Raw genomic sequence first — 27159 nt, forward strand, 5'->3', positions numbered from 1 at the left:
CATAAAAAAATTAGGACATTTGAAAGTGTCACCCACCATAATTAAAAAAAATAAATAGCATTGACAAGTAAAAAGTAAATAAAATTCCACAATCAGCAGGCAGTAAGTGCAGAACTTGCATGCCACTGGCAATGATTCTTATCAAGCTGGAAAGGCAGAAAGTGTCACAAAAATGACAGAGCAACAATCATAGTCAGCAAATCTTGAATTTTAGGTTGGGTGGGGAGGCTTGTCCTAAGTACAGCTTTGCAAATTACGGCCTAATTGCACAGTCTTCTTTAATTTGGTAACCTTCATGAAAATACTCATCTGAAGCTGCTACAGCTGATTTTATGAGCAAGTTCACACCAAAAAAAAAGGTCTCTCAGGACCTTGCTACAAATTATTAAGTCTGCACTAATTCTACAAAAAAAGCAAGATACATTCTGGAAAAAATTATGACTTGAAAAAGAATCAAGGGCTAAAAATCCATCAGTAGAAATTTTCCACTACATCCCCCAGGGAAACAAATCTGCCTATCATAAAAGTTCCATCTGAGGTTGTTTTGGGTCAGAGCTACAAACTATAAGGTGCACAGATGTTTCAATAAAATTCCACCTTGTTTTGGCTGAAAATACATGAAGAACTTCCTCCCCTGCTTCTTTTGCCATTTGTAACTAGGATACTATACACCAATTTCATTTTGCTTACAGGATGTCTTAGCATCATCATCAACTGGCTTCTCAGCTTGCTTCTTCTTCAGATGTGTAACTTTCTCCATCAGGTATAGGAGGCGACCCCTAATGGTTAAGTCACAGCTTCCATCCAAGGTTCCATCTTCATCTAGTTCAATTCCTGAAATAAAAATATACACTAAATAGTAAAAGAATAAAATTAAACAAGTTAGAGATGTTTTATACCTTATATGTACAAACGTAATCAAACTGAACTATGTTGTTCTGCCCAGTCAGAACTACAAGAGTTTGATATGGGATATGGTTAACCAGCAGTTTGGAACAAGTATAGATCAGGTATATCCGCAAGGCAGGAAACTGCAGATAAGGATCATGTAATCGTATTAATTTACTGTCTAAATTTGTGCTATTATACATAGTAAATACATAGTAAATATATCTCGGTGGTCAACTCTCCCAGTATGCACGTTTCCATGCTAACATTGATGTCAGCGTTTTGGACATATGTAGCTCAGCAGTGTAGTAACACTCCCTACTGACACAGTATGGTTTAACATACTAGTAAAGACTAGGAGATTTTTTAGGAAAAACATATCATAGAAGTTAAAGAACTGAAGTTAAAACAAACATATTTTGTAGTGACCAGTCAGAAGAAAGTAGCCACCTTCACAATACAGTCACTGTTTCATGACATTCCTATAACAAACTATAAAAATATTAAAAAATGTATTTTACAGAATCACAGAACAGCTGAGGTTGGAACGAGCCTTTAGAGATCGTCTAGTCCAGCCTCCCTTCTCAAAGCAGGTTCAACTAGAGCAGGTTGTGCAGGACCATGTTCAGTCAGGTTTTGAATATCTCCTAAGGTCAAGACTCCACAACCTCTTGGGGCAACCTGTCCTTGAGTTCTGTCACCCCTACAGCTGCTGGCTTTCTTTACCACAAGGGCCCATTGCTGTTCATGTTCACCTTGTTGTCCACCAGGATCCCCAGGTCCTTTTCTGAAAAGCTGCTTTCCGGTTTGGTCCCTAACCCGTCCTTGCTCCATGGGGTTATTCTTCTCCAGGTGCAGGACTTTGAACTTCCCATTGCTGAGCTTCATGGGATTCCCAGCAGCTCACTTCTCTCATGTTTTCCACTTTATTAATTCATGCATATATTGTAAAGGAACTCAAAATCTTGACCTATAACTATTACTCACACTAAAATACACTGCAAGTAAAAAGGTCATTCAGCTATTTTTTCTGGGATTTTTAGTTTCCAATATAAGTACTAAAGTTAAGGGTTTTGTCGGGAGTTCTTTAGCTGTCTTGAATTTTATAGGATATTTCTTCATGACATCACTTCATGTTCAATTTATTGCATCTGTTTTTCATTGTCTTTTTTTTTTTTGCATTAAGTATAGTTCCATTTCCATTAAAAGTTAATTTGTTATATTTTGTCCTACGAGAGTAATTGACATGAAACTAAACAAGGATGATCAGAAAATTCATATTTTACACTAAATCGTATTACAAGATGGTTTAGAATAGCAGTCTCTTCAACCAAACTAATTAACAGTATAGACACTGAAATATCTTATCAATTAGAATACAGAGATGCTCTGATTACTCAAGTCTGTTTTCCAACAGTTATGCTGCTCCTGGGGCTCTACCTGTACTTTTCTGATTTGCAAACTGTTAATGTAATAGTCTCTCAATGATTTCACATTGGTGTGAATCCCCAAATGGTAGTTGGATAATCAACCAAACATAGGACTCAGGATGTGTAATTGTTTTACCTATTTTGCAATAGCCATATTCTGAATACACAGAGTAATTAATTCTCCTCTACTGTAATGCACCCTGTGACCCACAAATTTTCTACGTGTGTATTATGCAAATTACTATTTCCCTATAAAGAAATGAAAAATAATGACAAAACTAAACTAACTAATCTACACAGAGGAGAATGACAGTAAAAGATTAAAGAAAAGTAGAAAAATCAAAGAGAAACATAAAGTCTCTTCTCCTTTCAAATATTAATTCTAAATGTTTTAATTCATCTTAATTTCTTCATTTTCTGTCAACTGACAATTTACTTTCAATTTTCCTTTTTTTTTTTCTTTTTTTTTCATTTAAAATAAAAATATCTCACTTGAAATGTCACAAGGCACCTTCAGCAAGTTTGTGGATGATACAAATTGGGAGAAGCAGAAAACATACTCAAGAGCAGGAAACTCAGCAGGGTAGAGGAAGAGGCTGACAGGATACCCGAAGTTCAGCAAGGACAAATGCGAAGTTCTGCAACTTGGACAGATCAACCCCATGTGACAATATAGGCTGGGCATGAACTCCTTAAAAAACATCTTTCTGAAAATAACATCGGGGGTCCTGTTGGGCAGTAAGCTAGATACCAGTCAGTAGTGCACTCTAACATCAAAGAGAGCTAAAAATATCCTATATGAGCAGAAACATAATCACTAGCTCCAGACAAGTGATTGTTCCCCAGTATTCAGAACTCATGACATGACATCTGGAATACTACATCCAGTTTTGGGTCACCCAATACAAGAAGAACATTGAAAAGCTGGAGAGCATCCAACAATGGCCCATCAAGATGATTGGTGGCTGGACCACTTGTCCTATAAGGAGATGATGAATGGACTGGGTTTGTCAACCTGCAGAGCAGAAGCTTTATGGTGGACCTAACAGCAGTCCACCAAAACCTACACGGAAGTTAGCAATGCTCTTTTCTGAGGTGAACAAGATACAACTGTCAAACTAAAACAGGCAGAGTTCCAAACTGACACAGGGAAAAAAGAAAAAAAATCACAATTAGGATACTCATGCCCTGTGACACATTTCCCAGAGACATTGTGGAACCTCTGTGTCTAGAAGTTTTCAAGACCCAAGTGCAAAAATTGCTGAGCAACCAGGTCTGAGTCCAGCAGTGACTCTCCTTTGAGTAGGAGGCTGCATTAAAGACCTTCTGTGACATTTGATACCTTAATAACTATCTGTTATTACTTTAGTAACAGAAATGTCTTTGAGGTGGACCAATCTAACCAAATCATCTTGTGATACACAAGAATATCAACTGTGCTTGCTGCACCAAGAAAGAAAATACATGTGTTATGAAATCAGATAATGATGGCATGTTGTTATTTGTTTGAATATTTTAAGGCAGTGAATTAAATAACTAAACATGTTATTTCCACTTAAACTGGGATCAATAAGGAATGTAATTCAGGAGGAAAAATACAGAGATCCTCCTGTCCAAAGCTCCTTCCTTAACCAGAGTATTAGTTTAAACGATATTATCACACATCCCAGCATTAGCTTCTTCTAGCTAATGGGACATGATGTGAAAGTTCAACTGCCTGTCTGCTCATGCTGTCTGCTAAGTGCCTCTCTTACTTGATTTTTTTTTAAAATAGCATACTGAAGTAAATGCAGGGACGAGTATCCAGGAAAACAACAAAGTCCTCAATGCAAAATGTAAGCAAGCATGCATTCTGAACAAAACTACTCTATAACTGTATTTTCAGTATTCATGGATATGAACTTGACATTTAAAATACACGTTTTGGCATTTTATTTTTATCTTGGTATTTTTGTATTTAAATTGCTACTATATTTCACAATTTAATATGACATAGAATTTGTTTTTATTAACTAAAGTGAAGAAATCAAAACCACTGAAATTCAACTGCTCCATTGGATTATTAGTCCATTTCAATAGATAATAAATTTCTGTATCTTCATTCGTGTCTGAGAAGAATCAGCCACTAATATTATGTTATATTGCGGTTCATATTGCCATAGTCAACTTGATACTGCAAAGATGACCTATACCAACCTGTGCAAAGGAGAGGCAATACGGCAGAGGAACCCCTTGAGTAACAAGTGAGGTACAATATTATCCAATACATTAAGCCCAAAGAAATTCCCACAGAGTTGGCATGGGTGAAAGAAAACCCTCTTCCCTCATGAAGCAAAACATAGTGCATTCCCTTCTCATTTGACCAGATATGAGGATAAGAACATTTTCTTGGTTTTGATTACAAGCTGAGTATCTTTATTGTTAGTATTTCTAATTGTAATTCTAGTGTAATCCATAGCCTACTTTAGTTGGTGTTTCTTACGTAAAATTATTTAGAAAAATTGCTTCTAAAGCTAATATAATTTAAAAACTAAAAATATTTAGTAACAAGACTTACCACAGTGTGTCATTAAGTCTTCATGGAAATCCAAGAGTTGATCCCGAATTTCTTCAGGGCAAGGACAATCATTTTTATCATCTTTAAAGTTCAGCAGCATGTTAATCTTAAAGAACACAAAGGGAAGGCAAATGACACTGATCTCAAAAAGGAAAAACTTTGAAATCAAACAGAACTCTGCCACATACAGAGCACAACAAAAAATAAATTGTCCATTGTAAGCTGTACCTGCTCCTGGGGTGGGGATCGAAATTCTTTTGTTTTTCTAGCTGTCAGTGCAGCAGACATGTTCAAGGCCTGCATTACTTCATTGTACCGGAAGCGCTGATTCTCTTGAAGCTTGGCCACAAAATCATCTGAAAATGCTACAATGGCTTCTATTCGGTGTCGTACCTGGCAATCACACAGGTACTGGAGTAGATGACACATCTGAGAAAACAATATAATAAGAGAAAGAAGACTTGGCACACTAAGAAATACCTTATGTATATTATGCAAGTAAGGATGGATTCCTTACAGCAGCAGTTACTATCAAATAAAGTGACTGAAATCTTTAATCCTATCATTTACTACATGTGGAGTAATCCTACACCACGAATATCTGGCATCTGCAAGAGATTTATGTGCCTCAGACATATGAAATATAAGACTTCATTAAAAGTTATTAGATTTACTCCTTGCTTCTAGGGAACTTCTTTTCTATCTGGATAACAAAAAAATGAATAATTCCCTGTTGATGTCATTGAGAAAGTAATTTTATTTAATGAAACAACAGTTGTTTGATCTATGGTAAACAAGTTTATATCATCAGCAAGATACTAAATCTTGTTGATTCCTGTAAGGAATTACTTCTCAGTTTACCTCACAATACATCAAAATGCTGTATTCCTTGGAAGAGAAATTACAAAGTGAAAAAAAGAGAATCTGAGAAGAAATGGGAACGACCACTATCACAGCAATATTGTTACCTGTAATTTAACAGGTTCTGGAAGTTTCATCTGGAGAAGTCCTTCCTTTGGCACTTGCTCCCCTCTGGTTTCTTCCTCTCCTTCTTCTGACTTGAGCTCATCTGAACTCTGCTCCGTCTCTGAGAAATCAATTTCATCCTCCTGGCTCATAGCTTCTCTGAAAACCCGGGGCTCAATCAACTGCAAGATGTGTTTCAGATCCCCATTGTGGAAGATTCCCATAATTAGGAGGGTATAAAAGAGCTTGATGAGAGGGACAAACAGAAATTCTGTAGAACCTCCAACAGGATCTCTGACATGGAGGCTGCCCTCCTGAACAGCTTCAGTCAGCATCTCTATGGTTTTGGCCTTTAAGATTTCCAGAGGGAATTCAGGACTGAACTGGAAGCATTCACTGCTAATGCTTACAAAACTCGGAGAGGAGAACTGCATTCTTGGCCTTAATGAAGTGCTAAGTCCTATACCAGGGAGGCCGTGTTTTTTGTTTTCATCAGGAAACAAAGTAATACTCTTGGTCTCATCTGTCATTGGAACTATAAATTCATTATTCATCATTAACCTGGCAGTTGCATAGGTATTGAGATGGATGTCAATGAGTAAGTCATAATATCCTGCACGTAATAATCCTGGCATGTATTTATTCTCAATAGCATACAGGAGCTGAGATTCATCCACATGGCTACACATAGCATGGGCCACTCGGTTGTTGCCTAAAGCACAAACAGCTGAATATAACCGGAGGGTATGGTAGTGAAATTTCAGCAATTCTTCTTGTTCTGTCAGCTCTAAAATATCAATTGTTCTGCAGAGAAAAAAACAATACAGTAAAATTCCATACCAGTGTTGCTTAAGTGAAGGAATCCAAAATTCTCCCGAAGGACAACATTGGCACAATACCAGTTCTAGGGATGGACTTTTTCCATGTTTCAGCTTTCATGTGAGAAATACTGTCAACCTAAGAATCAGGGACTAAAAATTTCAATCAGGTCACTCCTGAAGTACAACTTCAATTACTTTCAGTGGGTAAAGATGAAAATTATTTACTCAACACAGAATACTTCTTCATACTACAAACAAGAATTCAGATAACTGAAAATGAAGGTTTTAAAACTAGTATAAATTGAGATATTTATATCATTTATGTGTTTTTAGATCTGGGGTTGCAAAATGACAACAGACTAACTAGTACATTTGCAGAGATTTTGGAGGTGGGTCTGTTTATTTAGAATTCTTACCTACTTTTTTAGGGATTTTATTTTCAGTTTTGGCACTGGCAAAATGCTGAAACTTTTGAGTAACAAGGAAGTCACTAAGTTCAATTTCTTCAATGGTTTAAACTAAATTTAGGAAAAATAAAGTAATGGAATAATTAAATTGGTCAAAAAATTTGGAAAAAAATCCCTACAAAAACAGATCTTTACCTACCTTACAAATAATCTTTAATAATTTACAAACAGAGTTCCTTTCATTTTCATTCAAAATCTATATATACTATTAAAGAGTTTGGAGACAAACTGGGAGAGGTTGGAAACACAACAAAATAAGGCAGATATTAAAACACTGAAAAATAAGATTAATATTTAATATTAGCTAAATCAAAACACACTGCCTTTATTTACATGTGTTATAAATACAGAGACGACCTTGGGATTTTCTTATAAAATTTTATTACATGTCTAGTTTCATAATCTCAACCTAGCTCTGATATATTTCAACACACAAACATCAACCTGTTTTCTTCAGGAATGTGAAGGGCCATGAACTGCAAAGGATTCAGGCACTGTATCATCCAGCCTTGACGTTCACTGATTCGAGAGACATCAACCTTCAAGAAGTGGTTTGGCACTCTGCTCCAGAGCACATGAGTCAGAAATTGGACATGAAGACGTGGAGGACATTGGGAGACTGGGTTTTTGTGTTCGCTTTTGAATAAGCCAGCAGATAACGGCATTACATTCTGGAAAATTCCAACAAAAGAGACAATCAGTTCATCATCTTTACCAAACAATGACTATATGACAGGAGAGATGGGGAGGCACTCATTATCAGGGAGAGTAGTGATAGGACAAGGGGTAATGGGTATAGGCTGAAAGAGGGTAGATTTAGACTAGACATTAGGAAGAAATTTTTCACTGTGAGGGTGGTGAGGCACTGGAACAGGTTGCCCAGGGAAGCTGTGGATGCCCCAACCCTGGAGGTGTTCAAGGCCAGGTTGGATGAGGCTTTGAGCAACCTGGGCTAGTGGAAGGTGTCCCTGCCCACGGCAGGGGGGTTGGAACTTGATGATCTTTAAGATCCTTTCCAACCCAAACCATTCTGTGACTCTATGAAATATATTCAAGATATGATACAGTAAGGTACAGAAATTAGCATTTTCAGCAGTTTGTAAAACCAGGTGGAAACTGTTGGCAGATTAGCAGCGAGAGAGCATTGCCCATAACAAATTTTTTAAAACAGACAAATTTGAAATAGAAACTTGAATGGAATGTGTGGTCAATTCCTTGGACCACAGATCTAAACTCCACTCTTTTACCTCTTCTGATTTCCTAGAGAACCACGTATCCAAAACAAGGAAGTAAATTTCCGCTCAGTTTTCTTGACTGTACTGTTTCATTGTACTTTAAAACCTTAACCTAACCTACAGATACACCAGTCATCCATGCTCTGTTTGTAGAGCAAGAGATTTGCGTTACTGACCCCAGTGATTTAACCTGACTTTGCAATATCCTCTGCCAATTCTAATCAGTTATAACCCTTCTCATCCAATGTACTGTATTTTAAAACATGAAGTATTTGAAACTGAGTTAAGAATAAAAACAGAAATAGTGTAAAGACTTGGAATCACAAAAATGTGTCCGATACCAAGAACACATTGCAGGTAAAAATTATTGCCAAAAAATAAGAATATTTTATGATTTATTAGTCCTACACCTCCACAAAACCAAGCATTATTTACCTTTATTCTTCCCAATTCAAACTGGAAAACATTGGGGCTTGTAGCTTGAGCAAATACAGCAGGAAATAACTTTGTACTCGGTTCAACCTAAACCAAAGATGCACAAATATATCACCATTGAAGACAGCAAAACACTATTACATATTAAAAAAAACTCCATAATATCTGTATCGACAGTCAATAAGTGAAGCCTTTGAATAAAACCCCAGAAAAAATAAATGGGAGGGAAAAATCACTGTCATAACAGAGACAATTACTTTTTCTTCCAATCTTGTACAAAAGTTTCTAATAAGATGCAGACTGAGGATTCAGTTTTTCCCCTTCCCACTGGAAAGCATAATCAAAAAATACTCACCTGATAGTACGTCCCTAGTTCCTTGCCGTTAGCTGTGAAGGTGAGCAGGCCACTGGCAGCATCAATCAAGCAACCAATCTCCAGACCATTATTATTACGTCCTTGTCCAGGGCTCATGCTCTCTCCTGCGCACACCATATAGCAGTTGCTGCGTTTTATACTGAATGTCAAAAGACAGATTTATTTATGGATGGTGTATAAACGTTATATAGTGGAGTAAGAACAACTTTGTATGGCTGCAACCAACAGGACCTTGTGGCTAAAACCAGCGGACCTCATCATAACCAGTGCCAAAATTCAATGAAACCTGGACTTCATAATTAAAAAAAACTGAATATGACAAAATATGAACAAGCTCAATCTTCTGTAAAATTCCAAGAGACAAAACTGACATTGCAAATTAATGTTTTAAATCATTTAATGTTAAGCATAACACAAAGTTTCTGGCATGGATCACAAGCTGAAATGCTTAGAGGAGATGTTGTACTAATTTTGGCCTAGTCAAAATGAAAGTTTCAAAAATATTCCAAAGTATTTTGCTCTACTTTGTACCAGTTCAGAAGTCTATATCTACAGGATCATGGTCTGAAACTACATGGAAAAGCTGCACTATTTTACTTTTCAGGGCCTATTGATTTGATCATTAACCCACTGTTTCTTCACAAGCAAGAGGAGCTAGTCTAAAGAAGTTAGACTTTCTCCCATTACTTTCTCTCACTTTTTTTTTTTTTTTTTTAACATTAAAGGGGGTGGATTTCTAGCTTATAAATTGTTAATTGTTTTTATGGGTATAAAATAGATATCTTTTTAAGAAAATTGTAACCAACCTCTCATGAACCTTCCCTTTTTCATCTCCCAGTGTAACTGTGACAGTACGCACTCTGTCCAAGTCAAAACTCGTGTCATACTGGTGAAAGTCAGATGTAATCCAGCCCACCCAGACATTAGCAGGTTCTTGACCAGGAAATATTCTCACTGAATAATAGTACTGTCAATAAAAAAAATAACATCAGTAAATGTTAGTATTTGGTTTCTAGTGTTTCAGTTTGATTCTGAATTAATTTGTTGCTCTAAAATTGGAACATATATTATCCCTTGAAAAGTAGCATAGGCTTGTTCAAGTGCAATTCATAAGGAAAGCAACAAAAGAATATAAACACAAATCAAAATATAGCCAACAAAATACGAATATTAAAACAAAATATGGAAAAGATTAAAGATGTGGCTTATACACTTGTAGGCTTCTGTTTCATAGCATCATAGGTTATTTCTGTACTTCAGCTACAATTTGTATACTGTAGGTGACCCCGTTTCTAGTGTCTAATATCTTTCAGAAAGAGGAGAATACACCCAAAAGAGAAGTATTTTTTCCTTTGAACACTGAAGCGTGACTGCTTATGCAGCTGATCTTGTCAGAGAAGGATGCACAAAACCTGTACAAAACTTCCACTGGGAATTCCATGAAATAAATGCTGAGTAAAATTAATATATACATGTTTTGAAATGTTCCTGAACATTGACCTATTAGTTTAATGCACTTTTTCCTACTTATTCCACTATTCTACAACTATTTATTGTTTCTCTTTTATGTTTGGTGTTATCAACAGTAGTTTCAAAAATGGATTCAATTAATTTATAGCATTCCAGGTGGAAATTGTTTTAGACTGACAATCAAGTCAAAACAAAAGGAACATAGTAGTCTCAACTTCAGTAGTACAGGACTACCACAGCCATTTAAATGAAAAATTTTGCCTGAAGATGACACTGCTTCTGAAATTCGTACAAGCAAAAACATGTAGTTATTAAAAAAAAAAAAAAAAAAAAAAAAAAAGAAAAAAGAAAAAGAAAAAGCAAGCAGCTAAAATACCAATCCTATATTACGATACCGTGGAAGTTTGCATCAAATAATCATAGTCATCTCTATCATCTGCTAGCACATCCTCAGTAAGCCGTGCAGAGTGACTCGTGCTATAATCTGGCTTTGTCCTCCTGAGCATAAATCTGTAATAAAATAAGCAAAATCAAAACCTATACGAAAATCTCAATATATGAATATATACACACAAAGGAAATTTATATTGATATACCAACCCTAAATAAATTATATTTATTTTGCTAGCCCTAATACAGAATATTTATTACATTATTAATACATAACACTAGTTAGTTTATTACTTTCATGTAGATTAAAACAAAATAAATTCAAAGAGAAAGAGAAAGATACAGGCTCACTTTTGAAAGCACTTAAATTAATTCTCAGCTTAAACTGTAAAAGTCGCTTGGAAACTGAACTCACATAACTGAAAAAATTATCAAGCTGTTAAACACTTATGTCACTTTGGAAGAATGTGAAACCTTAAATGATCTTCACGCATCTAAAAATACCACCCATATGCCCTGACTTATTCTGCAATCAAAATATTTAACAAAGCAAGTTTGGTAAAGAAGAGCAGAAAGGGAATGGAGAGCTGCAGCAATATTGTCTGGGAAACGGCTCAGTGTTCACACCTCCACAACATCATCAAGTTAGGTGCTCTGCTCCTGATTTCATAAGAAAAATTTGGGAGAATGAACATGTCAAGCAGAGAATATTCTTCTGATTTTTTTTTTTTTTAATTGAGTGAGATAAGAAGCTGAGATACGTTTCTGAAGATTATCTAACCCTTTCAGCTTTTTGGAAGCCATGCGAAAAGAAAAAATGTTCCATGTCAATTTGAAGACCACCTAGTTCTTGTTAGAATGGATCTCCATGGTTTTAGACTGCACTTCACGTGATGATCACAAAAGCCTTCACAACACCAAATTATATTTTTCTAAGAGCTTGAAATTTTTTTCAGTTTTCTGTTTAATTTTAATCTATACATTGCATATGATGTAATTTAATCACATAAAGCTTATCTGTCCCGCCTACTTCGTTATAGCAAAACTTAGGGCAGAAACAGGGAAAAATCTCTGCAAGCCAAATGGGATACTAACCTTTGTTTAAGACGTGAGGGCTTTTCTTGAACATAATCTTTATGGTTGTTTAACTCTGGTTTTGTGGCATCTTTTTCTCTTTCTGTCCGATCGGGAACTAGATGACCATGAGCAGTTTTCATTAGAACTTCAAAATCAGAATCGGCATCATAATCCTCCAAGTCATTCTTTGGGCCAAAAAGACCAGAGCCTGGTAACCCTCCTGCAGCTGATCTGGAGAACACCTCAGCACATTCAATGGGCATGCTTAACCGAAAAAACATGACGTCTGTTTTGCTGTTCTGTGAACCAAAGGACTTCTGTGTGACCTTCAGGCAGGGGCAGCTGTCTATGGTGCCATCAATTCTCATCACCTATCAAATGTAAATATGTAGTTGTTTTGAAGCTGATGCTTTTTCCCCCTTGTAAATATTCCACTTCTATTTCTAGAAAAAGCATCTAAGACTTGCAGAACTTGCAACAGTATGCTGGCAGTGAGCAAATGTATTGTAATCATGTGCTCCCATTTTAAGGGGAAATAAATACTGTAAGGAGTGGAGGTTCTTGTTGTTCCTTTGTTAAATAAAAAAAACACTCACAAAGGAATGACCTTTCTCATCACAACTCTGCAACATCAATCCAACCCTGTCCAGAACAACATAAACCAACTAATATAAATCATATGTGTACATATGCAAGAACATAAATAATTTCTTAGATACTACAGGGTGATACAAATCAGCTGAAAAAGAGTTCTTAATTCTTCAGTTTCAGAAGGATTTCATGGTAGACTTACAAGACATGAATTCAGTTCCATGAAGATGCACAACTGATCGGGACATAAGTGTTGACACAATTGGCTAATAAATATTTATTAAAATCAAAACCAATTAGTTATGGAAAAATCACTTCACAAAGTGTGTGCACCAGAACACATGGTATCTGTTATGTAGAAATGCCCAGTTTCTGGAAGTTGTTTACAAACATAGCTCTCACTGCACAAGGAGCTCTTAATGAGGACATTTTTCTCTGAGACTCTCACGTCTCTAGACATGACGGATTTCACGGACACAGAAATATTACCAACTGTGGCAGATGCAGCCGCCCTGACAAACACCAGGGGTTTTAGGTGCCTTGAAACAAAGCAGCTATTGCTTTCCTTTGTTTCTTTTTGCACCTTTCCTGTGACTAGTGTCAGGTATACAGGTGTCAGAGGATGGGTTCTCCAGCCAATGAGGGTCAACATGACTATATCTGACCACAGATCAGATTCAATTGGAGCCCTGCTGGAGGTGAGTTCAAGTCTGTCCTTGGAGGAGCAGGTCTGCAGTTGGGGACTCTCCCCTCAGGCTGAGATGCCACCTAAGGAAACTCCTAGAGGCTGAGAGCCCTCCCTTTTAATAGGTGAGTGAATTTGCACTTTGGGTCATTAGAAACGTAATTCAGACATATGGAAGACGTATCTAGAAACATTTTGACAGGATCACAAACCTCAATATGTTCATGATTTTGTGGTACTGGTAGAAACTGAGGAAGCCTTTTACTCAGCCAAATGGTGATGTCTCTGTTTGTATTAACAGCAAAGGGTTCATACCCTTCCTGTAAGCCACAGATAGTGAAATACTTTAGAGTGCTGACATCTTTTCCAAAGTTCATTCTTCCCACTTGAGATGGGCCCAGGCTGCACACAGGTAGAAATCCTTAAAACAAGATGAAAGAACATCATGAACATCAGAGAACTTCTCTCTTCCATAACCCAATTAGAAATCATTTGGAAAAAAACTCCAAAAAATAAACAGCATAAATGCAAGCAGTTATTGATAGCACATCACCTCTTGCACATCACCAAGTACTGGATGTCAAATATCATTCTGAAAAAAAAAACAACTCTCTAATAGCCATGGATCTCTTAATGCAATGTAGAAGAATTTACACAGAGTTTACTTCAGAGAAATGTGAGAGTACTTCAAGGAGTCTGACAACCAGCTCTTGGTTAATCTCTCTGCTAAGCTGGTAGTGTTGCAAATTTTACTCCAAGTCTTCCTATTTCTGAAATTCCTCCTAAAATTCCATTAGTCATGGTATTTTAAGAGAACCTCAAAAATTACTTTAAAAGTAATAGCTTATCCATACAGCTATAGCAGTGAAAAACAAACACAAATATGCAACAAGTGCATGCTGTAGTTAAAAAAAAATAAAATAATTAAAAAATTTCACAATACTTTGTGACTGCATAATGAGCACTGACAATAGGATACTGGGGCTTCATTAAACTTATGGTAGTTTGTTTTTTAGTTTGGGCTGGCTTGTTTGGTGTTTTGGTTTTTTTTACTTTTGAACCTGCTTCACATTTGTATGCATCTTCTCTCTTGCTGTTTCACTAGCACAGGGAACTCACTTGTGATTCCTTTGCACTTTTTAAAAAAAAACATTTGGTTGGTTTTTTTGGTTTTTTTTTTTTTTTTGTTCCTCAGGTTCATCACAGTCTAAAAACTGAGGAAAATCTCTTATTTCTTCTGTTCTTTTTCATCCTGATTTTGAATTTCCACAGCTACAAATCACTTTACAGATTCATTTGATCTAGCTATTAACAAAATGTTTTCTTTTATATCAACAAAAAACATGAAGCTCTCTTCAATGACTCTGGTTCAAGTGAATGTACCAGGTATTGAAGGGTATAAGGACAAAATACAACTACTTCCCCAGTTTTCTTTAGGTTGCCCATGTAAAAAAAAAAGGCAGAATATCTGATCATGATATGTTCTTCAGAGACAGAAGCAAACCCCAGAGCACCATCTACAGGAATGACTGCCCACCAGATAAAAGATCAGTCTTCAGTACCACTTTTTGAAGATTTTACTACAGATACACAAGATCGGTTGTGCATGTGTGTTAGGCACGATAAATTTAAGGACATACACTATTAGTTCTAAGTTCAAGTCTAGATTTTTATCTTCACAGCAAGGCTCTTAAGTCACAAGGCATCAGCTTCTCAGACAACACAGATGATTTAGACAACACGATTTATGTCTATTCTGCTAATGCAAATCCAATAACAAACAAAAATAAAGAGTATCCTCCAGAACTAAATGAAACAAAATCTTTTCATACAACACATAACTAGGAAAGTTATATTTGAATATAAAGATCATATGCTGTAGTAAAACTCAGCAGCTGTAGTAGGGACAATTGACTAGGCTCCCTGCTGAGTTAAGGGAATCCGTAAACTGTTCCAAAATTTTTAAGCAAAGCCAAAAATCAAAATCCTACTTTCAATAACCTTAAAAATTTCAGCTCATCACTCAAGAACAGTAACAACCTTCTACGCACATCAAGTTGTTTGAAAACGGGTTTTCTCAGAATGAGTGTGACAGCATGAATCCTCACAATATTAACAAAAAAACACATAAGATTTGCCATAAACCACATAGGCATATGTAGCCTAAAGCACGTGCTTTGTCTGTCTGAATCACCTCACCATTTAATTTCCGATTCTTATTGATGTAAAACATTTTCAGATGTTTCCAGGATGTATGGCACACAAATTTAGAATCTTATGAAGAGTTTTGCTTTCCACATCTCAAAAAGGATATAATAGACCCGACTATGGCCAACGTGAATGAAACTGCTTTCTTATCAGCAACAATTAAAGAAATTAGGATACTTCAGCCTCAAAAAAAATTATTAAGCAAGTACAATACATGATGAGGGGCACAGACAAAAAAAATCAACAGCAGCTTATGTTATCAGCAGAATTCAGTAAGCACACATTATTTTAAAAAGCTGATTAGATAATTAGATGTAGTCCAAAACCCAAGAAAAGATGATCAACTGTATTCATGGAGATTGAGATGAATAAATGACACAAAACTACATCAAACAGGAATATAAAAATATGTAAAATACTTAAAATATTGCTAATATATATCTTTCTTAAATAGAATGCACATAAACTGTTAACTCTTCTACCTATGCATTTTCATGTGGGCTCAGAAAAAAAGATCTCACTGATAGATTTTTTCTTAGACATGAAGCAAATATTTTACACACACACAAAAATAAAATGTAAATGAGAACTTGCAAGATCCCTTGAAATAGAACAAAGAAACCCAGAACAAAATTCCTACCCAGGCAAAACTCTCATTGATATTATTACTCAATCTAGTATTCTCCATCAACTCTGTAACTCTGTAGTCAACAAGGAATCAAGATGACAATCTCACTCACCAATATAAATTTCATTTATGCCAGAATGGCACTGTACATGTAGCGAATCCCTGCAAGTAATCATAAATATACAGTAAGTGTCCCCCTGTATGAATAGAATATAAATACCATTGCTGGTCCTAATCATGGAAGCACTACTTCCGTCTCTGGTGACATTCTGCACTGATTTGCCAATGGTATAGCTGCCATTAAGGTGTTTCAGGGGTCTTCTGTGTCTGCTAAAGATATGGCATCTCATCTTATAGGGAGCGTGCTGGTAAGGCACTTCCATGTCTTGCTGTCGAATACAAATTAACTTTCAGTACCTCTAAATGGGCATCCAACCATTTTAGATGTAATTCTTCACAGATCCTGTGTAGTCCTTGCAGGCTGAAGGCTACATAAAAAGATGATTCACCCATGACCTGCCTCTTAATCTCCTGGTGCGTAACTGGGCTACAGAGCAAAAATTTTACTGTATGAAATAGCAAAACAACTAGAAAGACTTTACACTACCACCAGAAAAGCAGCCGGCTAACATTGTCTGTCACATGTGGCAAAAGCATAGGACAGCAACACTTTTCATCATGTTCCCTACTTTCAAGAATGGAAGATGAACCTCCTGACCTGATCTGTCACACAGTCATTACAAACAGTTCACGCTCACAGAGATCATGAATTGTCAAAACAAAATTTGGTTTGCACAGCGTACTTTTTTGTATCTACAGTGTGAAGTTTCTCTTACATAGAGACATAATAATATGTCATTATGTTTAATAATTTTCCTACTGAGATGGTATCTCACAAACAAAGTAGTCTGCCCTAATCCTAAGGAGCTCCTCTTCTTGGCTGTACAACCTAAGGCACAGCACATGAGCCTTATTAGTAAGCTGGCAGAGTATCATATTCTCTTTTGACTGTTCCTAAGTAAATTAAAACTACAGGACTGATTTATAGTCAGACTGCATCCTTCAAAGCAGGACACTGGGCTCTGACCAGAAATTTTATCTTTTTTTCTAAAGCAAAAGTTTTCTTTCTGTAGCAGCACATGGCATGCACAGGCTTCACTGATAGAAGTGACCAGCAGAAAGGTCTCAATGCTCTTAAGCAAGAGCCATTAACGAAAACAGACTAAAACCAGCCTACAAAAAAAAAATGAAAGCTCTGTAAAAGTAGTATTTAATTTGGGTATTTCACACATGTGTTTGTATATACACACATACACATACAGATGTCTTCCTCCGCCATGAATTGTATATGAAATACCCATAATATTTACAAATATTGATCTGGAGTTATTATCGGCATGTTCCTTTGAAAACAGAATAGGAGATCTTATTTCAAAGGCAAGCTCTTTTTTAGAAACATGACACTAGAGGAACTTAATGTGAATTAAAGGGATATTGTGAAAAATCCGAGAGACTTGACACTGACATTAATCCTTTGACATGGTTACCAAGGTCTTCGGGCTCCATGTCAAACCAGGAACTACTTTAGCAGTTCCAGACTCAGAAGAGATCTCTTTAACTGAACCTGCAGCTAGAAACAAGTACCACAAAAACTACACCACTGATTTCATCAACTTTGAAATCAAAACAGTGGTCAGACAGGCTGTCCTCAGAATTTCATGGAATTACAGTTTCTCTCAGAATCCCTCACTCCTCAATGGGATTATACTTCCTTAATAACTTGAAAACCATTATAACTTAATGGCACCAGCATGATTTTATGTCTATACCACTAACAATAAGCCAATCACGCATCCCTTTCCCTCATTATGTTATCCCAGTATCTAAGGAAATATGAAGGCAGTAAAGTAACAGGCATGAGTCTAGAAAATTGGTGGCAATTACCTCATTTTAAATCAAATCAAATTATTCCTAGTTCCTATGGTATGGCAGAAGGAAAAAAAAATATTCTCCCAAAGCACTCCTGAAAGTAAAATACTCAAATCCAGATGAAAGTAACATGGTTAAAATTCAAGCAGCAAGCTACTTAATTAATAGCTTTATGATTCATTTTTCCCTGGAAGTAGGGATCAGTAACCCAAAAGTATCATTTGCAGCTTTGACTGTATTAAAAAAATTAACTTTATCTCTCAGACACAGATGTATTATTTCACAGATGTATAATATATATGACAAAATATGTGTACCTACTACAAATGAAAGGGAAAGATTAAAGCTTAAAATGTTTTTTTTTACATTAGCACAGTTCAGAAATTTTAGGCAGTTATCTACATTGATGTAATGTATTACCCTTTTATGTACCTATTCACAAACAAGTATGTCATTCAAGTTATAAACAAAAATACTTTTGTGGTATAGAATCAGTCTCACACAACCTCACAATCCTTATCATCTTTTGCAACCTGGTAAGCTGCGGCTTCATGGTAAACTAAAACCTGCTTGTAGAATCTGAAAGCTGCACCAAGAACACTACAACAGGCACAAAACTCAATCTGCTAGTTTAGAATTAAGCAAAACATTTTGGAGGCTAGGTTTGTACCAGCTGGCTTTATCCTGGATTGGGTGTCATTTCTCCTCCCAGAGCTAAAACAAAACCTTAAAGCTGGCTTAAACTCCCTACCATATGTTCCACTAATTTGACAGAAATTTGGTATTTCAGTACTTGACCTACATAAAATTTGATGTCCCTGCCCACAACAGGGGGGTTGGACTAGATGATCTTCAAAGGTCCCTTCTAACTCAAACCATTCTATGATTCATTTTATGATTCTATTATATCATATGGCGACCTGCTGCAGTGCAGATGAAATGTTAAAGGTCATGAATTTGCAATCCCAGACACATCCCTGCAAAACAGTCAAAAGGATTGATCACAAAAGATGGCTGCAAAGTTCGCCACAGAAAAAGGTCTTGCCTCATCCTCACACCCAGCATGCCTCCTTTCCAAAGGCTTGATATTAATGAAACAGAGAAAAGGATGAGGGGTAGTTAGCTAGAGAAGGGGGGTGGGAGGAGAGAAAAACAATAAGCACACCACATTAAAGGGAAGCCAGAGCAAAAATTGGGCAACAGCAAGTTAACAGCACAATGTATCACAATACTTACCATCACCAACCTCAAAGTCCTTGAATGCAAGTTCTGAACCTGAGTCATCAAGCAGGATTTCACCATTTAAGGTGAACATCATAGTGTGCTCATTCATGTCAACCATACATCCAACAACATCTCCTGCCAACCAAGAGCGGCCAAAATGCTCATTACCCTGATGCCACCGCTGTGCCTGAAAAGGATTTAAAAGAATTTCACGGAGTAATACTGACACTGTATGTATTCATCTCTCCCTTAGTGGTGCAACTAATAATTATCCCCTTCAATTAAGGCAGCACTCAAATTAACACTTTCACAGCATATCATTGGAAAACAATGCCTGTGAGTACTCCAAGACGACTTTGAAAATGGAAATCTAACAACTGACTTCTTGCAAGCACCCCTCGCATTAGTATCGTAAAACGTTGCTAAGTGAGCTGACAGGGAAAATTGCTATTTCAACGTTTTAGTAACAAGTAAGAGTATGGCTTATTTTTCTGCAGAAGCTCCATGAAAGACTTGTAATGAAAATAATAGGTTATCAACTACAATGATAAATAGCTGCTTCACAAACTTTTTTAAGCAATTGTTTTTATTTAATCTAGTAGCCTATAAATTCATTGCTTCCAAACAGATTTTATTATTTCCTTAAGTACAATTTGAAAAATGTTGTGTACAAAATAAATTAAACTTCCTGTCATACCAGATTTTGGAAGGAACAATTGTCTGGGGATGGGACAAGCACTCTGAGCTTCTGATACATTCCACAGTAGCTGAGAGCATGATTAATGATTCATATGACTGATCTTCAAGTCAAAGACTGCAAGGGCTTTGGACAGGGTCTCAGATTGGAATTCAAATAAATTAACATCTATTAAGAACTATTGTAGGATGCCTAAAATAAAGCAGTGTTAATAACAAATAGGTTCCCTATTCATATGTTCCATCACAAGTAGATTTTTGTCCTCTGTATCCATCCCCAAAATCTGACAAAACAGATGAGCCTTTCTGTGTATCCTGAAGGTCAAAAGTTTTCTCCAACCAAGGAGAGAAGCCATCAAAATAAAAAAACAACAAAATAGCTTTGTGGACCGAGACCTAAAGGTCAAAACCTAAGATTCAGAAGGCAAACTACTATACCACTATTCTAGTGAAGACACAGGACTGGAATATTTTACCCAAGTCAATCAGACATTTTACAAAACCAGCTTTTCAGGGCTCTTTTTAAGGCATCTTCTCATATTATACAAGACTGCGAAAAAAATTAAAATCCATCAACATGAATAAAATACAGCTTGAAAGTTTGATCTGACCAGGAACAGGCAGGAATACTGTTTATTTGTTACATGTTGTAACAGTAATAAAGGAAATGAAATCCAACATCAGATACAAGAAACATTTTGACCTGACTTGTCAGTGCCCTTAAAAGCAATTATGGTTTGGATAGCAGTTGCACTTGCCTTCATACTGAAATAAAAATTTTAATGAGTCATTTAATCTATTCTGATGAAAATCAGTAACATATAGAATCATAGAATCATAGAGTGGTTTGGGTTGGAAAGGAAGGACCTTAAAGAGCCCCTAGTTCCACCCCCCCTGCCATGGGCAGGGACACCTCCCACTAGCCCAGGTTGCTCAAAGCCTCATCCAGCCTGGCCTTGAACACCTCCAGGGATGGGGCATTCACAGCTTCTCTGGGCAACCTGTTTCAGTGCTTCACCACCCTCACAGCAAAAATTTATTCCTAATATCTAATCTAAATCTACCCTCTTTCAGCTTAAAAACCATTACCCCTTGTCCTATCACTACACTCTCTGATAACGAGTGCCTCAACACCTCCCCTGTAGGCCCCCTTTGAGTACTGGCAGGCTGCAGTAAGATCTCCACAGAGCCTTCTCTTCTCCAGGCTAAACTATATCTATTCTAGGCTAAAATTGTTTGTTTTGCTACATATTTTTACTACTAGATTTCAATCTGTCGTTGTCTCACGTAGAGTTAAATTTGAGCAAAAAGTGCTGGTTCTATCATACTCCATTTACTCTAAACTGTAAGGATTCCCAGGTAAGGAAAACCTAGGTATACTCTTTGTAACTTCTGCATTCCTATAAAAAAACTTGTATCAAAGTTTGCATCCAGCATTTACTGCTAATAGTCTTAACCAAATTTATTCCCTAATGGCACTTCTGATAGAGACAACAACAGAGTGAAAATTAAAGAAATTATTCATTGTTTTAAGTACATCTCTGCTAGTATTTTGAATCTGGGTAAGTCCCCCAGATATTCAATGCTTTATGTATACTGTACAAATACTGTGAAACTGCAAAAAAATTACAGACATGCCAAACCCTGCTCATTAATTTTTCAGGTGACATTGATCCTCCTTATTACACCTTAGGCCCTCAAAGAGAGAGAGAAATAATGTCATAAAACACAAATGAAAGAAGAGAAGGCAAGCAAACCGAAGTAATGACACATAGAATAAGACACAAAATTAAAAGTTTTATAATCATTCATATTATTACAGATAAACACGCACAAACCTTAAAGCCGTCAAAAACAAAAGCTTCTTCATCTGAGCCAAGTTCCTGATCTGGCAGACAACCCGGCCTGGTCCAGCCAACTCTCATGTCTCCTGCAGTAACTGCCTCAAACTCAAAATACCACTTCCCAGTCTTCACTGCGTAAGTCTTTTCGGTGCGGAAGATCCTGAATTTTTCCATTATCCCATTGCACACGTCCAGTCTTGCAGCTGTAAGGTTTCAAAAAATAAAAAAAATAAAGGGAAAAAATCCAGTGCAGAAAGTACTGTATTCAACTATTGACAAAATGAAGCCATTGAAAACAAAAGGCAAAGGAATCCCTCCAAGCATCCTTTGAGCATGCAAAGAAGAAAGTCCCTGCAGAACAGCCTTATGGGGAAAGCGCCCTTGTCAGCCCTTGGGGGAACCTGTGACCAGGGCATGGTGTGTTAGTTGGCTTTAATTACAGCCTTGCATGGTGAGTACACACAAACCTCCCTCATTGTTCCTTACTTGTTACGTAGTCCTACAATCTGTTTCCGATACTTCTTTCCAAGACCTTACTATCAATTCAAACCATAAGGTAGCTTAAAATGGCAAAAATAAAAACTTTAAAAAGATTAAAATTATTTCACAAAGCACAAGAAATAATACTGAATCAAACTCTTGATCTTTCTTCCTTAAGTTTTCTCAACTACTCTACTCTCTGGTATTTCATAGTTTTCTTTCCATCAAATCACATGACTCAGGGATCACTGACACTTTTTCTCAGATTAGGAAAAAGAATGTGCAAAGCCTTCTGGATCTTCTCCCAAAAATTTGCAAGGTATTGTCTTCTTCCTGAATCTCTTATAAGCTCAAATATGTCTGCACCCACCTGTCTGTTTGTTAGACCATGTTATGAACCTCTCCCTTTCTCTTCTGTTTTCTCAGACACATCAAGATCCACATTTCCAATATTATCTTGAATAGCCGATAAAATCATATCCCTCAGAACTTACTATCACTTCACATGCCAGCAAATGCCTGACTTCAGTTAGGTCAGGCTCATTAAGTTTCCTGTTAGCAACTCTGAACTCTTTATCACATAATTTACCAGTAAAATTTATTCTTTGATGGTCTACACAATTAATGCCTTAAAAACACTTTTTAAGACCTTCACCTATACAGGAGATGAAGAACCACAAAGCATGGGAACTGAGAATTTGTTCTCTTTTTAGACTCTAAGTAACCGAATGCTTTCTAGATTCTAAGCAATCCCAAAAATACAGCCACTGTAGGAAACCAGTAAGCAATAATAGTAAGAAGAATGAACCACAGAAAAATGGCACTATAGAGCTTTGTAAATCAATGTTTAAAATAAAATTAATGAATGGAAATGCAGAACACCACTAGAGGGCTCTAAATCCTTTAATAACAGTATGAATTTTGTCTGATGAAAGGGGATCCCTATGACATGTTTTATACATCTCAAAAACTTGAGAGGCTCATAAACTGTAAAATCTAAATCCGCAAGATGAGTGTAATAATATTTTACTGAATGCAATTCCAGTCTTGCTTAAGAAAGACCAGTTTGTGGGACACTGTTCTGCAGTTTCTTTCCTCTGGGAATTTTGCAACAAGATTGATGACACTTTTCAGACACAAGGATTGAAACCGTGTTCTTCACATTTCATTAGCAACTCCATACACAGAACTAGCTCAAGGATCTCTGCATCATGAGAAAAAAAATAACATTTTCAGCCGTTCATTCCCAAGATAAGGCAGGGGCACATGGTTCTAAGAGCTGTAAATGAGAAAAGGGGATTAATGTTGTTCAGAGACATTTGGAGAAAACTGTGGAAAATGAGCATGCTCTCTCTCCCTCTCACCCTACACCACTAGACAGCCCCTTTATCTTCATAAGAGGCAAAAGCCAACTCACTTTCTCAGAACCAAGCAGAAGCCATGCTCACGCTCTCTATGCAGTATCTCCTTCCCACAGTGGGAGGGGAAAAATTACAAGATCATGCAGCAGCCTTGAACTCTCCAGATGGACAGAGACAGAGACAGATTTAACAGTGAGACCATGCCATTTGCCACCAACACAATCTACTTCATGAGGAAACATTGTTTTGCCCACTCAGCAATCCAGCCTTGTTACATGCCCATGGTATCAACGATGCCTTGTATTTAAAAGTGTCATTTAATAGCAGCCTCTCATAAAAGCCAAGGATCAGACCATGTACGTGCTGTTGAAAAGAAACTGAAAATGGCAGGTTCCCTATGTATGTTCTGGGTATGAGTGGGATCTTCTGCAGAAATGCTTTACTGAAGGTCTATAGCCTAAATAGGCCCAAATTTAACAATACTATCACTATACAAAGCAGGAACAATATTCATTTATTTACCAGAATATTGATAGGATAAGGTTTAGACACATTCCTCAGATTTTCCACACTTTACTGAGATTATAAGGATGTCAGTTTCAATTCTGATTTGATTATTCTGTATTTCTGTATTGCCAAGTGAACTTTTCTAGAATATGGTTGCTCAGGGGTTATATATGTTACCATTTCCTTTCTATATGTCCAGTTAGTGTTCCAGAATGACAGTACGGTACCAAGAACATCAGTCTCTGGTGTTCTGTCTTACAACTTGATCTCAGCATGACAGAAAACTGCTATTTTAAAAGCCAAAATCTGTAAGATAATTTATTTGTACATTATGTCTCCTGATTTCATTTACTTTTTTAACATTTTACATTCTGTAGTTACTGAGGTAAATGCTGTGTATTGTTTCTTAATGTTTATATAGTTTTCCATGTTTCTTCTGTTTAGGATGTCTCAAACTCAACCTACATATGCTGAAAATACTGTCTGCAGTATCAACAAAACAGTTAATGTGGGAAAGATGCAAATGCAAAGAAAACAATTTTAACAAGTTAAAATTTACTTACAGTCTACTCAACTTCAAAGACCTGAGAAAGTCCAGGAAACTTAAACACTCTAACAAACTATCTAATTCTAGACTTGCAGTTTGACATTCAAAGAAATTTGGTTTGTAGGCATTTGTCTTCAAAACTTTCATCTTCACTATTTAGAGTTAAAATTGTAGGAATATAAAAATCACATCTAATGCATTTATACAGATCTTTCTCTTAGCAATTTTGCTATTCTGTCTTGAAATAACAAATATAATACTACTTTAAAAGTTTTTAATTAAAAACTGAATTTTAGATCAGGGAACTTCAGGTATTTATGCACATATTTAAAATGTAACAATACATTTTTTTGCCTGTTCTAAGACCATATATTGAGCAAGATAATAAACATGTTTTCTTGATTTTCTTTATCTTATGGTTGTGTCTTGTAGTATTCACAATCCTGATTTAAATTGCTTAAGGTTTTAATTTTTATTCATCTGAACTATCAAATCTACAAAATGAATGGTGAAAGGAAATGTGTGAAATACAGAGAAATTCTATCACTGATTTAAAATGTAAAAATGTTTCATTTTGTAATTCTTCACTTGAGGCCACAGAAGAAGAGGAAGAAACAATAAAGAAAGTAAGATCAAAAAGAAATATAAAGAACAGAAGTACCTACTAGCTTTGAAGACACTTTATCACACCAACAAATCCAGTACTGCAGTGAAATATTCTAACCTTTCTTTGAGAGAAGAACAAATCAACAAAATTAATTACCAGGATCTTGATCAGGAGCTTCCAGGTTGTAACCATAGCCTAGCAGGGTGCGGACTGCTTCCCGAAGACTGTCTTTGTTTGACTTCTTCGTCCGATCATCCAAAAGAGCATAAGGTACAAGGCGAGGATTTCGTCGATTTTTCACATCCTGCGTAAGTATGAAAAAACAATTAAATTTCAGAAATTGTGCTTTGTCTTAGAAACAAAATTGTGCTATAGCAGCAGCATAAAAATTACTATTTATACCAACTGAAACTGTGGAACTGCAAATACAGCAAGGATTCAAAGAAGTTGCAATAGTCTAGAAACTAGCAACAACACTGAATTTACTAAAAAAAAGCAATTAATACACAAACAAACATAACTATGGGGTTGAAAGCTACTTTCATTCTCCACCAAATTTATTTAATAGGACAGCAATACAAACAAGAACAAGGATAAATGTGAAGAGTTTGACTGAAAAGTCAAACAGATTATATTTTGTACACCGTTTATGAAGCAGCTACCACGACAAGAAGCTAGTACATAACTAAAACTTGGAGACATCACTGTACCACAAATATATAGCGTTTTTTCATTACAGCACTATACAAGAGATATAAAAAAACCCCAAAGAATAAACAAGATATACACAAAAGATAAAACACTACTAATAAAAAATATTAATAAATACATGCACTACTAATTAATAAACAATTAAATAGATAACAAACTTGTGCCTTACCATGTCAAACACTTAAAACATGTATTTTACAAAAGAAAAAGTTTCTTGTAAGAATATGATTAATGTGCTTCATGTGCAGAATTTTTGTAACAGGTAATTTAACATATCCTCTCCTCCATCTGAAATCAGTGTATTGGTAAGGTTTAATCTTTGCATTTTAGGCTTACTAACACAACATTGATTAGGTTTTCCTCTAGTGCAAAATTATCTTATCTGAAAGCACTGTTTAAGTAGATTATTTACATGACTAACATAATTTTTAGTGACTAATAGAATTGTTTTCTTGTCTACATTTTCTTCTCACATCCGGTCAGCATTTGTTGGCAGCGAGAGGCACCATACGAAGAACTCTCCATGTTCTTCTTAATATCTTATTTAAACAAATAAATAAAGAAAGAAAGACTGGACATATAAAAAAATGCTTGCTGTTTGCTTGGGTACAAATACCAAAGATATGGAGAGGCTTTTACGATTGGTCAAACTTACTAAGTGCAAAAATAGCGGCTATTACTTTAGAAAACTGTGCCTACAGCATAACAGTTCTGCTTTTAAGAATGTGTGTGGTTTTTATTCTACCTTTGCAGGCAGAAAAGTAATGGCACATCCATTCTGACACATAGTTGCAGGCATCTTTTGTTGTCCTTCAAATGCTTACATACAAGGCTATCTGTCTTTTGCCTTATCTTGGTGAGTAAATATCAAAGTGCATTTAATAATCAGCATTTGCTGAAATCTGTTCGTACCAGTGGTCCTCCTAGGAGAAAAAGTATTATGGGTCAAGCATTACCCATATGCCAAAAGGGCTAACAGAAACATAAAGATAATGCACTGCTGTGGACACAGGTCACTGTGCCACATCA

The 27159-nt window shown here is 36.2% G+C and overlaps 1 protein-coding gene across 1 annotated transcript in view; it reads right to left on the bottom strand.

The window, feature by feature from the left end:
* The window catches only part of LOC104465080 (ryanodine receptor 2), a gene marked incomplete at both ends in the record, with an annotated part of 69677 nt that overhangs the window by 20048 nt on the left and 22470 nt on the right, over nucleotides 1–27159 (bottom strand). The window contains 14 exons of the mRNA XM_010077990.1: nucleotides 691–834; nucleotides 4876–4981; nucleotides 5104–5304; nucleotides 5844–6645; nucleotides 7574–7800; nucleotides 8800–8886; nucleotides 9155–9314; nucleotides 9982–10142; nucleotides 11041–11155; nucleotides 12131–12483; nucleotides 13601–13809; nucleotides 19390–19564; nucleotides 21912–22120; nucleotides 25576–25723. Of these exons, the coding sequence (XP_010076292.1) occupies nucleotides 691–834; nucleotides 4876–4981; nucleotides 5104–5304; nucleotides 5844–6645; nucleotides 7574–7800; nucleotides 8800–8886; nucleotides 9155–9314; nucleotides 9982–10142; nucleotides 11041–11155; nucleotides 12131–12483; nucleotides 13601–13809; nucleotides 19390–19564; nucleotides 21912–22120; nucleotides 25576–25723 (3097 nt within the window). The remainder of the gene's footprint in view (nucleotides 1–690; nucleotides 835–4875; nucleotides 4982–5103; nucleotides 5305–5843; nucleotides 6646–7573; nucleotides 7801–8799; nucleotides 8887–9154; nucleotides 9315–9981; nucleotides 10143–11040; nucleotides 11156–12130; nucleotides 12484–13600; nucleotides 13810–19389; nucleotides 19565–21911; nucleotides 22121–25575; nucleotides 25724–27159) is intronic.

This window comes from Pterocles gutturalis, unplaced genomic scaffold (genome assembly GCF_000699245.1).
Source record: "Pterocles gutturalis isolate BGI_N339 unplaced genomic scaffold, ASM69924v1 scaffold22263, whole genome shotgun sequence".
NCBI classification, from domain to species: domain Eukaryota; kingdom Metazoa; phylum Chordata; class Aves; order Pterocliformes; family Pteroclidae; genus Pterocles; species Pterocles gutturalis.